This window comes from Azolla caroliniana, unplaced genomic scaffold (genome assembly GCF_043228905.1).
Source record: "Azolla caroliniana isolate FFs.n. ecotype wild unplaced genomic scaffold, voAzoCaro1.0.p SCAF_12, whole genome shotgun sequence".
NCBI lineage: Eukaryota > Viridiplantae > Streptophyta > Polypodiopsida > Salviniales > Salviniaceae > Azolla > Azolla caroliniana.
Window position 1 is genome coordinate 19,133,540 of NW_028230447.1, and position 14,402 is coordinate 19,147,941.

General features: G+C 39.7%; 2 protein-coding genes and 2 non-coding genes across 7 annotated transcripts; 3 read left to right on the forward strand and 1 right to left on the reverse strand.

Annotated features, from left to right (window-relative positions):
- The first annotated feature begins 1,873 nt into the window (after positions 1–1,873).
- On the forward strand, positions 1,874–1,946 carry TRNAK-CUU (transfer RNA lysine (anticodon CUU)). Its single transcript has one exon. It is a non-coding gene; the product is annotated as a tRNA-Lys (tRNA).
- Positions 1,947–3,643: 1,697 nt separating this feature from the next.
- On the forward strand, positions 3,644–3,716 carry TRNAK-CUU (transfer RNA lysine (anticodon CUU)). The gene has a single exon. It is a non-coding gene; the product is annotated as a tRNA-Lys (tRNA).
- A 1,913-nt stretch (positions 3,717–5,629) lies between these two features.
- On the forward strand, positions 5,630–7,294 carry LOC147857379 (uncharacterized). 3 transcript variants are annotated; one of them, XM_087328175.1, is made up of 2 exons: positions 5,630–5,760; positions 5,874–7,294. In XM_087328175.1, exons 1-2 carry the CDS (start codon positions 5,737–5,739, stop codon positions 6,993–6,995), a joined length of 1,146 nt encoding a protein of 381 aa, XP_087184301.1. In that variant the 5' UTR covers positions 5,630–5,736; the 3' UTR covers positions 6,996–7,294. The 3 variants fall into 3 exon arrangements, with proteins under 3 accessions (XP_087184301.1, XP_087184302.1, XP_087184303.1); XM_087328176.1 differs by having other exon boundaries at positions 5,644–6,692; positions 6,723–7,294; XM_087328177.1 differs by having other exon boundaries at positions 5,644–6,630; positions 6,685–7,294.
- Positions 7,295–8,279: 985 nt separating this feature from the next.
- Positions 8,280–12,138, reverse strand: LOC147857380 (pre-mRNA splicing factor SR-like 1). 2 transcript variants are annotated; one of them, XM_087328371.1, is made up of 4 exons: positions 11,439–12,138; positions 10,199–10,279; positions 10,016–10,087; positions 8,280–9,437 (listed from the first exon to the last, which is right to left on the reverse strand). In XM_087328371.1, the coding sequence occupies exons 1-4, from the start codon at positions 11,724–11,726 to the stop codon at positions 8,511–8,513; spliced, it is 1,368 nt and encodes a 455-aa protein (XP_087184497.1). In that variant the 5' UTR covers positions 11,727–12,138; the 3' UTR covers positions 8,280–8,510. The 2 variants fall into 2 exon arrangements, with proteins under 2 accessions (XP_087184497.1, XP_087184498.1); XM_087328372.1 differs by having other exon boundaries at positions 11,435–11,494.
- Positions 12,139–14,402: the final 2,264 nt, after the last annotated feature.

Sequence of the window (14,402 nt, forward strand, 5' to 3'; positions counted from 1 at the left end):
AACATGAATAATTGATCCATACATGGTTTTTCATTGACACCCCCAGTTCCTCACAATCACAATCAACCTTTAAAAAGTTATGGTTATTCCTCTATACTTCCTCTACCTTGCGCACATATTCACCACTTCTCAACACTCCCATCAACGAGAGGTTTTCCCAATTCCTATGAGGATCTCCCTCCCACAACATCCACTTGCTTCCCACCTCTCACGTTTGCCCTTGCCTCGTGCACTCCCTCTACTTCTCACAGATGGAGATCCTACCTCTTATCACACCTTGACATCTGAACCAAAGTTGAGAAACACTCCTCCCTTCAATCCCGGTAGTGGTAACTCACTTCGTGCACACGGGAATCAATGTGCATTGTGTCGAAGGGACATTAAGTATCCTCGAAACAACTCATCTTCAATTCTACAATACGAGGATACCCCAAAAACCCCTTGGAGGTATAAGACAATAGAAAGAATGAGCTAAACATTAGAATAGGGTATAAAGATAATATATAGTACACCTTTATAGCCTCCAAAGTTACTAATGAGACAGTTAAAATAATGTTAGATAAAGACGAACTATAAAAGTGAAACTATAAACCGTTTGTGATGATTCTAACACGTTGTATTCCATAAAACTAAAACTTAGATCTCTCCTTCTATTTCTTACCAATCACTTTCTTAATTTCAATCTAAAACCAACCATTCTAATTTTTAAGTACTCGTTGTACATAACATGATTTATGAAGACAACAGCACTATCGTAAGCATTGAGCTCCACAGAACATTAGCGAAGAGGGGAATAGAACAAAAACTTCCTGCAAAGCTCTAGACAGAGGTAGTTTTTCTCTACTCCTATAACCTAAGCTTGAGCTCTTCCTCCCCTATCATTAATCATTTTTTAAGCGAGAAGAGTGACTAAGGCTAAGTTATAATTAGTTATATCTTAATCACTCCTTTCATATGTGTGTTGGGAACTCTTATATTAATCGAGATGGGGTCGGCACTAACACATTATTGTTTACTTATTGTGAAGTCAATTTTTGTTTGTAAGAAAAGGTTGTTGCAAATACATTGGATACTAAGATGTCTAAGAATAAATCGCGTTACGAAAGGTTTTAAGTATCATAACAATCAAAGAAGGGAGGATATCTTGAAGGGATAAAGTTAGAGGCATTTTTCAAAAGTGTCAAAAAGAAGAAAAAAGCAAAGTCTAGATACAAAGATTTAGATATATACAAAAAGCTCATAACTTCTTCATCTAGTATCCAAATTCCAAAAGAAGAGATGCATAAAAAACTTGACAACGAGAGTTTTCCAAAAATATCTTGTACAATGAATTTGGCATTACATAGAAGAAATAGCGGTGTAAATAACACCGCACATAGACTCACATATATTTATTTATTTATAACGCAAACAAAAACCTATAAATAGGAGGGTATTTATAGCTATAGTGGGGAGGGACAAAGAATAACAAGTCTACAAGAAGTGAGAAGGGTCTGGTGGAAGGAGGGAAGAAGGGAAGTCTATTTTTCGTTGAGAGTCATAGAAAGAAAAAAAAGTTCTATGTAGTTGAGTTTTTAATTGCAGTCCAAGAAGCTTGTACTGTTCTCCTAATGGTATAGTATAAGATTCCTTTCTCTTCCTCTTCTCTTCTCTATCTTTTCTCTATCTATCTTCATCACTTATATGCGTACTTTTTAAGCTCTTCTTAGGAATTGATTAGTTTCTTAACCAAGAGTGAACTTTAGGAAGTGGGAGTGAGAGTTTGTGAGGTTAGAATTGTGTAATTAGACGATCAAGAGTGATTGACAATTGTCTTGGCCAATTTGCTACGATGTCTCGAAGTTAAGAATCAAGCAAACATTCCTCTTGGTAAGCTGACCTAGCTCAGTTGGTAGAGCGCAAGGCTCTTAACCTTGTGGTCATGGGTTCGAGCCCCATGGCCGGCGTTTCCCAAAAGAAAAATTATGTCTCATAGCTCATGTCTTCTATCTTTATTCCTCTCAAGAGAGCCAACTCACTTAGAAGACCAAATGCAATACACTAAAAAGAAACCTCCAAATGGGGTTTCTCAAGATAGCCAACCCACTCAGAAGACACAATGCACGGGTTCGAGCCCCATGGCCGGCGTTTCTCAAAAGAAAAATTATGTCTCATAGCTCATGTCTTAGAACTATCTTTATTCCTCTCAAGAGACCCAACCCACTTAGAAGGACAAATGCAATACACTAAAAAGAAACCTCCAAATGGTGTTTCTCAAGATAGCCAACCCACTTAGAAGACCAAATGCAATCCACTAAAAAGAAACCTCCAAATCTATCTTTAGTACTCTCAAGAGAGCCAACCCACTTAGAAGCCCAAATGCAATACACTAAAAAGAAACCTCCAAATCTATCTTTATTACTCTCAAGAGAGCCAACCCACTTAGAAGTCCAAATGCAATACACTAAAAAGAAACCTCCAAATCTATCTTTATTCCTCTCAAGAGAGCCAACCCACTTAGAAGCACAAATGCAATACACTAAAAAGAAACCTCCAAATGGAATGCCGGGTCTCTCTATTCCTGTCAAGAAAACCAACCAACCCACTCAAAAGAAGACCACACCTCCATTCGTCTCAAGAGAACCAACCCACTCAAAAGACCAAATGTGGCCCACTCAAAAGACCTCAAATGCATCGGCGTAGAAAGAAACCATTCGAAGCCCTTTGCTTGATTTTTCGACACCTGAGATATGGAGTGTGTGTGTGTGTGTGTAGTTACAGGAGCTCTCAAGAAAACAATGGGTTCGGTGAACCAGTGCAGGAGCCGAATGAGGTCTTGGGTAACAATCGGCAACGGTTCGGCAAACCGAACAACAAAACAGTGGTTTAACGGCTTAAACGGTTCGGCATCAACAATTGGAAACCATTGTAAACAGTTTAATTGTTTTATTTATTTGTTTATTTATTTGATTAAATTATTATTATTTAACAATCTTTTCATTTTCATGCCTTATTCTCACATTTTAGGAAAATCTTTACAATTTTGAAAATTGGAATAATGGAATTTTTAAATTTTGAACTAAGCTGAAAACTGAAACCGAACCACGAAACCGCAGTTTTACCGGTTTAATGGCTTAACGGATTGAAATTATTTTAATGGTTCGGTTCAGGTTTCTGGAATTTTAAACGGTTCGGTTTTGACCCTCTCGAACAAAACCGAACCGTTGCCGATTGTTAGTCTTGGGGGAACTCTTCGGGGGGGTGTATTTTAGTAATTATCGATAATTATGGGTCTATTTAGAGAAACTCAAGCAAAACAAAAGGAAGGGTCATACAAAGAAAAAAAAGTTCTATGTAGTTGAGTTTTAGTTGGAGTCCAAGAAGCTTGTACCGTTCTCCTAATGGTATAGTATAAGATTCCTTTCTCTTCCTCTTCTCTTCTCTATCTTTTCTCTATCTATCTTCATCACTTATATGCGTACTTTTTAAGCTCTTCTTAGGAATTGATTAGTTTCTTAACCAAGAGTGAACTTTAGGAAGTGGGAGTGAGAGTTTGTGAGGTTAGAATTGTGTAATTAGACGATCAAGAGTGATTGACAATTGTCTTGGCCAATTTGCTACGATGTCTCGAAGTTAAGAACCAAGCAAACATTCCTCTTGGTAAGCCAACCTAGCTCAGTTGGTAGAGCGCAAGGCTCTTAACCTTGTGGTCATGGGTTTGAGCCCCATGGCCGGCGTTTCCCAAAAGAAAAATTATGTCTCATAGCTCATGTCTTCTATCTTTATTCCTCTCAAGAGAGCCAACTCACTTAGAAGACCAAATGCAATACACTAAAAAGAAACCTCCAAATGGGGTTTCTCAAGATAGCCAACCCACTCAGAAGACACAATGCACGGGTTCGAGCCCCATGGCCGGCGTTTCTCAAAAGAAAAATTATGTCTCATAGCTCATGTCTTAGAACTATCTTTATTCCTCTCAAGAGACCCAACCCACTTAGAAGGACAAATGCAATACACTAAAAAGAAACCTCCAAATGGCGTTTCTCAAGATAGCCAACCCACTTAGAAGACCAAATGCAATCCACTAAAAAGAAACCTCCAAATCTATCTTTAGTACTCTCAAGAGAGCCAACCCACTTAGAAACCCAAATGCAATACACTAAAAAGAAACCGCCAAATCTATCTTTATTCCTCTCAAGAGAGCCAACCCACTTAGAAGTCCAAATGCAATACACTAAAAAGAAACCTCCAAATCTATCTTTATTCCTCTCAAGAGAGCCAACCCACTTAGAAGCCCAAATGCAATACACTAAAAAGAAACCTCCAAATGGAATGCCGGGTCTCTCTATTCCTGTCAAGAAAACCAACCAACCCACTCAAAAGAAGACCACACCTCCATTCGTCTCAAGAGAACCAACCCACTCAAAAGACCAAATGTGGCCTACTCAAAAGACCTCAAATGCATCGGCGTAGAAAGAAACCATTCAAAGCCCTTTGCTTGATTGTTCTACACCTGAGATATGGAGTGTGTGTGTGTGTGTAGTTACAGGAGCTCTCAAGAAAACAATGGGTTCGATGAACCAGTGCAGGAGCCGAATGAGGTCTTGGGTAACAATCGGCAACGGTTCAGCAAACCGAACCGCAAAACAGTGGTTTAACGGCTTAAACGGTTCGGCATCAATAATTGGAAACCATGGTAAACAGTTTAACGGTTTTATTTATTTATTTGTTTATTTGATTAAATTATTATTATTTAACAATCTTTTCATTTTCATGCCTTATTCTCACATTTTAGGAAAATCTTTACAATTTTGAAAATTGGAATAATGGAATTTTTAAATTTTGAACTAAGCTGAAAACTGAAACCGAACCACGAAACCGCAGTTTTATCGGTTTAATGGCTTAACGGTTTGAAATTTTTTTAATGGTTCGGTTCAGGTACAGATTTATATATTTTTTCTTTTAAACAATCTTTTCATTTTCATGCCTTATTCTCACATTTTAGGAAAATCTGTAAAATTTTGAAATTTTAAATAATGGAATTTTTAAATTTTTTAAATTTGACCTAAGCTAAAAACCGAAACCGAACAACGAAACCGCAGTTTTATCGGTAGAATGGCTTAACGGTTTGGAGTTTTTTTAATGGTTCAGTTTAACGGTATCGTGGTTCAGTTCGGTTCAGGTTCCTGAAATTCTAAACGGTTCGACTTTGACCCTCTCGAACCGAACCGAACCGTTGCAGATTGTTAGTCTTGGGGGAACCGGCGGGGGGTGTATTTTAGTAATTATCAATAATTATGGGTCTATTTAGAGAATCTCAAGCAAAACAGAAGGAAGGGTCACACAAAGCCTAGGGTCGTGATGCTTTGCTTGATCTGCTTTCTGCTTTCTGCTTTCTGCTTTCTGCTTTCCGCTTTCTGCTTTCTGCCCGATCTCGTCTATCTCTGTATGTCCACCTCCACCATGTCCCCATCCCCATGACCAGTCTCCTGCATCAAAATCAAACCGGCCCAATTACATATTATATTCCGTTGGCATTCAATCCAATGCACATCTTTTGTCCTTCATTGCATCTTGTTTTAGATTTAATGCACACTTCTTCTGTTCTGTTGCATTGTATTGTGTGTTTTTTGTTGCTAATTTTGTTAACAAACAAATAAATAGTTGCAGAGATCAAGCAAGAACTTCATCCGATCTCTGGATCTCCAAACACATGCAGGGTTGTTGTCTGTGGCGTTTAAGAAAAGGCCCATCACCATGAGAAGATCAATCAGAAATCAGGTTCCATTTTTGTATATTTCTAAACAATATGAGGCTAAAAAGTACTCTCAATTCATGGGATCAGAATGGGCCTTAAATCACTCATTGATGAAAACTTATATATTACACTGCAGAAATCTAGTGATGAGAGCAATCCAAGCAATCATAATACTGTACTGAATCATGGAAAACCACTTAGGAGATCCTCAATCACCACAAGAAGTAGCAAAGGATCAATGGAGTTATCATTAGAAGGAAAACGACCCTTAAGTATTCCGAACTCCCCTTCAAAGGCCGCAAATTCATTTCTTTCTAAAAGACAAAATATCAATAATCTTCCACTCCACGATGCCCCTGGAAAGATTAACCCTAACCCTAGTCATAAGATTGGCCCAACGCTAAGAGAGAACACTGTAAACAAGGGGACTAATCGAGGATTAGCCATTGATCACATCGCCAAGAATGTCTTCTTGGCCAGAAGGGTTAATGCTGAAACAAAGAAAAGACAGAAAGCAAAGGCAAAAGTGGGTGCATCATATGCAAAAGCAAAAGCAAAAGGAAGAGGAAGAGGAAAAGCTAAAGAGGAGCGAGAAAGCAAAGTATCCTTAAGTGTTTCCAACAAACTCAAAGTTCTTCCTACTACTCGAGAAGAAGAAGAAGAGGATGGGGACAGGGATGGGCATGAACATGAACATAAACATGTTAGATATGTGGATGGCCATGTTGGAGTTGGGGATAGGCATGGGCATGTTGGACATGTGAATGCCCAAGCCGGTGGGAATGGACAAGTTGGACATGGAAATGTGGATGGTCATTTTCATGGACATGGAATTGGATGCGTAAATGGGCATGGACATGGAAAGGAACATGTAGATATCCATGGACATGGAGGTGTAAATGTGCATGGACATGTAAAGGAACATGTAGATATCCATGGATATGGAGGTGTAAATGTGCATGGACATGGACATGGACATGGAAAGGAACATGTAGACATCCATGGACATGGAGATGTCAGTAGAATTCAGAGGCTTAAGAGGTCGAGAGACCTTATCATTTCTCATGTGAATGAGAGAGTCTTTAAGAGGCTCAAAATGGTGCCTTCTCGCATTCACGATACTGTTATGGCGACAAGCCCTCGCACAACCCTCATGCTTGCCATGTGCGCTATCGTTGCTTCCATTGGTGCCGCTTCTTACCTCTATCATCTGAAAAAGTTGAAGGAACAAAGAGCTCGCACTCGAAAATGGTGGTGACACATTAAATGCTTCTTCGAATGTATTATATCAAATCAATGATCATCTAAAGATTAGTTGGCGTTGAGCAAAGGACTCAAGAAGATGACGGCGCTTGATTGCTTTCATGCAATTACCCTCGATATTTTTGTGTTCCTCTGAGTTGAGGAGCCCAAGTACTTTTGACCTTGAGTGCCGCTTTTTTTTCTCTCTAACCTCATCTAATATGAAATGGAAATGGTAAATTAATATAAAAGAATTATGCATTCTGTCGGCATTTCAAACATGAAAGGAGCCAAAGGAACAAAACGGGTTGGACACGATGATTTCAGAGACCAATAGTTCTCATTTACAACTTTAACTTTTTTAAGCAAAGGGCACAAAACAAAGTCAAGGCAAATTTTGCCTTATCTAATGGATGCATATGGAAATGTACACTAAAAGATATGTCACGTATCAACTCTCCAAACCTAAAATTCTTGTATAAATAAATAAAACATCACACTTCTCATCCTTAAAGAGTGGTGGGAGGGGACAGCTTAATAAGCGGCACTGTCGATTGTAGGATGGAATTAAACCTTGTTAAGAATGTGGCAATTGTAAAAGCCTTCAATTGTGCCAAATGAAATACATCATTGAAAAAACATTTAATCAATCAATTATCAACTACCATCATTAATCCATGTTGGAATGTAGAACAGGTGCAATCCACTGATCTTTTAAGTTGCTTAACATCAACAAAACAAATTCTGCAGATATTACAGTTTGTTTTCTAAATTTCACATAATAATGCATTTGGATGCATCATTTCATATTTTTTGACATTTGTAATCAGTTGACACAAAAGTCAAAAGCTCATGAGGATTAAGAATGTACATGAATCACCACAACCATCCATACATCTTTGTGAGGGATTCTTCCACTGTTCTCTAATACAATTTCCTTCAGCATTATGTGTTTCGTACCAGAGAAGATCCGAAGGTACTCATTCCATCACATGACTGATTTCAAAGGCCATTCAGTTTGTAGGTTAGGTTCTCTCATTCTCGATTGAATTATTAGAAGACACTGACAAGCTATACAAATGTTGTGATTAGAAATACTCGTCATCTATAATCATATAAAGGTCAATGAGATCAATGTCTACTAGGAAAAGAGAATCACGCATAAAGAAAACGCAAATCAGCACTCCACCTAAAGGATATATGAAGTCACAAATTGCATTCTGAAAACTGACGTGAAACATGTTATGTATATGCATGGATAAAAAATTCAACCCCGAAAACAGTGAAGATTGTAGAGACCTTGAAGAATAAATGCACCATGCATTTACAAGCAGTTTTATAGGCTACAAACTAACAGTGTACAAAAAGACTTGAACCCGTTCATTTTGACTTCGATGTCAACATACACCATAGGGACTTGCGCCATATTCCCTTCGTTCCCATACTCACATCCACAGTTACCAAAAAAAAAGAATCATTGTCATGAAAAGTTCAGAAAAGAAAAGAGCAACCTCTCGACATAAGCACAAGGCTATTTCCAGGTGTTGTTGCCAAGACGAATCACCTCCTCCCCGCTTGAATCCTTCACTCGAAAGCTGCTCTCATTTGCATCACTCTTCTTAGAGGTGGCATCACCGTACAAATCCCGAAGCTTTGCTAGGTTTGTTGATACCTTGGCTGGGCTTTGTGACCGCCGCATGTCCTTACTAGCAGCACGACCAAATTTATCAGGACTGCGGCTTCGACTGCGACTCTGGTAACTCCTTAGGCCTTTATCTCTATATTTATAATCATTATCCCTCCTATCCCTATCCCTATCCCTATCCCTATCCCTATCCCTATCCCTGTCCCTGTCCCTGTCTCTCTCCCTCTCCCTCTCCCTCTCCCTTTCCCTGTCCCTATCCCTATCCCTGTCCCTTTCTCTGTCCCGACTGTCTGTTCTTCCTCTATCGTGATCCCTATCTCTTGCACCATCATCATGATCTCTCTCCCTACCCTTTCTTTTCACCATCTCTGGATCGCGGAAATCTCGGCCCCGCTCGTACTCTCCCTCCCTTTCAGACTCTCTTGATGGCCTATCACCATCCCGGTCCCTTCCTCGGGACCGATCATAATCCCTCCTCCTATCACTATCTCTATCTCTATCGCGATCTCTATCTCTATCTTGAATCTTTTCTCTTTCGGCTCGATCTTCTCCATTACCCCGAGGTGCGGAGATATTGCGCCGCACAGGAGAAGAATCTCTTGTTGAAGCTCGATGAGGAGCTCTTTGGCCAAAGGAAACAGAGAGTGATGCTTTGACGGATGGAGGCCTCCGGGCTGTATCGTCAGAAGTGTGGCGACCACCTGTCCCTGTCACTCCGGCAGAGCTCGTTGGAAGTTTTAACCTTTCTAAGTGACTTGTTATCTGTCTCATTATCGGCACAGGGACCCGAGGAAGGAGAGTGTCAAAGTAGTACTGCATAAGCAAACATCTTTTTCAGTCAATCTTCGTGGAAGAAAAACTCGTTTTGCATTTCACCGATACCCTTGATCAACTCTCAAACAAGAATGGTATGACTTGGCCATATAATTGCTCAAATAGCATATATAATTCTTGTTTGGAGGGTTTGACAAATTGCATTTACGGAAATAGCCCAAAAACATAAGGGTATTTGGGGAAATAAAGAATAACTCAAAGGTATTTGGGAGTTTTCCAATAATGTTCCGTAGGAAAAAACACCAAAATGCATATCTAATTTGTTTAATTAACTGTCACCAGAATATCCCTGTCTAGTGCATGATTTCAAATTGCATTAGTATATTCTAGTATGTTTCAAAAACATAGCCAGTAGTCTGGTAAATATCACATCATTTAAAATAACGAATATCCACAAATTTGACAGAAGCCGAAATGCATCGTCTAGTAGAATATGTTTTTATTAAGATGGGTATTTTGCTAAATGCTTGAGGTCTATGGGGTATTCTGCTAAAAATCGAAACACTTAAGGGATACTCTGTTGCTCTGCATATTTCTATATAACAAGAAACACGCACCTGGTCTAGCAAAAGGTCTCGAATGTAGACCCCCATGGTTGTCATCTTACCGTTTGAACCAGGTGAAAATTCCTATATTTACAGATATAAAAAAACATTAGCAATTAATTGTGTATGATGCCAAATTCATCAAAACAGTTTCAACATTGTTAATATAAAAAATATGTGAAGCTTAATTTCCACCTCATCATCCTTAATGTATGCCTCATACCATCCCCATAATGTTTTAGGATCTCCAACATAACGCAAATACAGAAAACCAACCTGAAAAAAGATAGTACCGATCAGTTAGGAAAGTCAATGATGGCAAAATGATAAGCAGAAAAAAGAATGACGTGATGTAATGATGATGACACACCACAATCTGTAAAATGATGTATTGAACTGTCTTTATAACATTCTATATATTCATACATTCTATATGTTTACTAAGATTCTATACACTTTATCATATTGCTGTTATAACATTCTATACGTCTATGTTTTTTAAGCTTCTTTCGCACACTCAGAAACATACTCTCTCTTTTTGCACCTATTGACATGAATTCTTAAATACCTAAATATTGTACTCTTTTGAGCAATTTCAGACTCGAGGCAAGTCATTTATCACAAGAAAATGAGCTCTAGCAACATATCTTCCTGAGACTTCCCAATGAACTCTCTATCTTATCATGTCAAAGACAACAATAACTATAACTCAAGAATGAGTATTGAGACATCCTGAGTTGAACAGACCCTCTATACAAACCTACCAAAAACTGTGTATTTAAACCATGTCTACTGAATTATATTTCTTTATAATATCCACTGGAGTTCAAAAATCGTATTTAACCAGAACAATCAAAATACATGGATAAACAAGTAGAAAAACTCGAGGAAGAGTATGAGGGATGAAATGTTCATCACCTACTGCTCTAAGATACTTGGAGATTCAAACTGGCTACACAACCCTACTGAGAAACCAGCTATTTACCGAAAAACAATTCTATAGCATAACCACAAAAATCAAACGTGAAAGGAAGAAGAAAAACTGGAGGCAGAGTATGAGAGATGAAATGTTCATCACCTACTGTTCCAAGGTACTCGGAGATTCAAACCGACTACACAACCCTATTAAGAAAGCAGATATTTACCTAAAAACATTTCTATAGCATAACCACAAGAATCAAACGTGAGAAGAAGAAGAAAAACAAAAATTAAAGGAAAAAATACAAGAAAAGAACAGTGTAGGAGATCAAAATGTCATCCATCACATACCACATGGATGTCATCAGACGATCCTCCTTGAAGTCCATCAGTATTTTAAGGAGTGACAACTATCTATATATAAGCTAAATCCTTTTTAACCGCAAATAATAAGCAACAAACTGAAAACAAGAAAACTCAAAATAAGGGTATTGAGGGATAAAAGGTCATCACCTACCGCTCGGATGTAAGGCGAGTCTGGGTGGTTAAGCAACCCTTGCATTTGCTTCACCGTCAGCTTCATGGTGAAGAACTTGTAGAGTAAGCAAAAAGCTGTGGAAGGGCCTCTACAATTCCCTGTCATCCATGGCTCGACATGGTCGACTTGATTATAGATCTCATCTATCACTTCACTGTATGTCTTCAACCTGAACAACTCCTTGAAATAGTCTGAGGAGAGTATGTTCATGCACAGCACCTTCTCTAACAACGTATCAATCGGCTTCCCACATGTCTGCACCTCCATATCTCTGTTCCCCTGCTTTGAACTCCTCCCTGTTTAGTTCTATCTGTGCCTTCTTTCTCTGTGTTTTCTACTATTTCCCTTTATTTTCCACTGATGTCCACTGTTTTCTCTTGCTTTTCCCTATGTTTCCATCTTGTTTATCCCTCTACTATTCTCTGATGCGTACAGTTTTCCGCCTCTTCTCCCCCGGCTTGCCACAGATGCCCACTATTTTCCTCTCTTATCCTCGAGCTTTCCTTTTGTTTTCCCTCTGTTTTTCTTTTTCGCTTACGCTCTGCTTTCCTCTCTGTTCTTCACTTTCCTCCCTCTTTATGTCCTTTCCCTATCTGTGTTTTCTAAATTTGTGATGGAACCCTAACCCTATCCATGGCGAGCTTCTTCGCTCTACCTCTGTATGAACCATCAATCAATGCAAAGACTGTGAATACCAAAGAAACACAACCAAAACAAAGAGAAAAGATCTTACCTACAAGCCATAGTTGGTTGTTGTTTTTTCTCTCTGTCACCGAATTAGGGTTTACTGATTGAGCAGGAGAAAGACATTGGGTTCTTCCCACCTCTTATTCGAAAGGAGATTAGGGCTTTTCTGGGAGGAAGAACAGCAGAGAAACCCTAATGCAGCCCAAAAAAAAAAAAGACAGAAACAGAGAGAACAGAGAGTTCTTCTTCACTTTGTCTTCTGTGTGTTTTGTGATGATGATCATGATCATGATCATTGATGATCCTTTAGTTACAAAGAACTACAAATATGGCCCAAGATTCTTCTCAAGCCTCCACATATTGAGTTGTTTCAGGGACCGATAAGATTGAGTTGTTTCGGAACGTATCAATCTGATCATTTGATCGTTTTCAATATTGAGTTGTTTCGGACTGGTGTCGGAACGGGGTAGGACCACCGAGGTCTCGGACTAAGGAGCCGGTAAGAGAAGTAATAAGAGAGGGTGAGATGATTGTCCAAATCGTTTCCGGATGACTTCGCCTGTGCACTGGCTCAAACCTGTCACCGGGTAATAGCGATGAGCTCACGGGCTCAAACGCTCAGGTACGCACGCAGGTGAGAGGGAGCATAGACAAGAATACGAGCGGACACAGAAAGACACGGGAAATCCGGAGAAACAACGAGTTCGTCGATTAACTTATAATAAAAGAAATACAACCGGACTCAGCCAGCTACAAAGCTTCGAGCACTCCACACAAACACTAGTAAGCCTCTAATCGGGAGCACACGGGCTTCCAGCGCGAAACAAATGCCTCACAACACAACCACAAAAAACCAGTGACAATGTCACATTCTAGACTCGAACCTCTAACTTTTAACACACACAATGCATTGTGTTGTGTTAACCATATGGAAACTCTTATGAACTGTCCACATTTGATTGTGAACTTGTATATATGGTAGAGTTTAGTGTATAGTACGTTCGAGAATATTCTAGTCGTTAGTATATTCTAGAATTATTTTGTGGTATATTCTAAACGGATATATTCTCGAGATATTTCTCGAGTATATTCTAGAGATATTCAATCTCGAAAATTGTATAAATACTTGTAACATCCTTGGTCCCTTTCAAGGGATTTAACGCTAGTCATTGACATATCAATCTAGTATTCTCGTTTTGCCTCATCTTTGTCTCCTTGATCTTTATTTCTGTCTTCATGCCCTCATGTCATTCACAACATATAGAGTTCCTAGCCTTGTCACATCTAGCTCCAAGTTCATTCGTCGCTCGTAGACCCATCATTTGTGCTCCATCCTAGTCCGCGCCTGGTGTGTCCGTGACAGATGAGAAGTGAGCAAACGACTCTGAAACCCGGCAGCACTTCGTCCCCCTAAAACGATGGATCCCCAACAGTTTCAAATCTCCCCTTTTATATAGCACAAGGGGAGGCCGTTACATCACGCATAAAGACTAGCGTTTTCTGTCAACGGTTCTTCCTCGATTCTCTCTCACATCATATCCTATTATTCCTCTCTTTCTGTGGGGCATTAAAGTACCCATTAACTACTCTACTAGTACTTGTAAATACTATATCTATATTTACATGTCTTTGTACATCGGTCCTTGCTCATGTGCATACTTGCACACCCCTGTTCACGTGTGTCCAGCTAGTTCCCTCCTTGTGTCCGGAATCCCCCACCAAACCGCAGATCCTCCGGTATGTGCCGAGTAGTGAAGTAGTAGGGATTCCGGTTAGCCTTTCACTCATCCTCTCCCGATCCATCGCCGCCCCGTCGTCGCTCGGGTTCTCATCCCATTCCTCATTCCTATTGGCATGGTCTTCCTCCACATCCGGATCCGGTTCCGATTTATACCGCTTCTTGAAGGCTTTTATTCGTTTTCCTACAACTAGTACCACTATATTTGTTCCTTCAAGCTCCACCAGGTGGTCTGTTGCGTTGTTGTTGGCGTGTGTTACCACTTACGGCCCAAACCAATGCCTTGCAATTTTGGGTCGACCGGTGCTGGTTGTCGAGGTTGTTGTCATAGACCAACACCAAGTCTCCTTCCTCGATCTTTCTCGGTCGTAGTTGGTACGTATGGTCGAACCATCCCTTGTTCTTCATCCGCGCCTCTTTCACCCTCGCCTTCGCTCAAGCTATCAGATTTGTGCTACTAGCAGCTCCTCCCAACTCATTTTGTCCAACCAGTCGATTGCCATCCATGACAATATCAT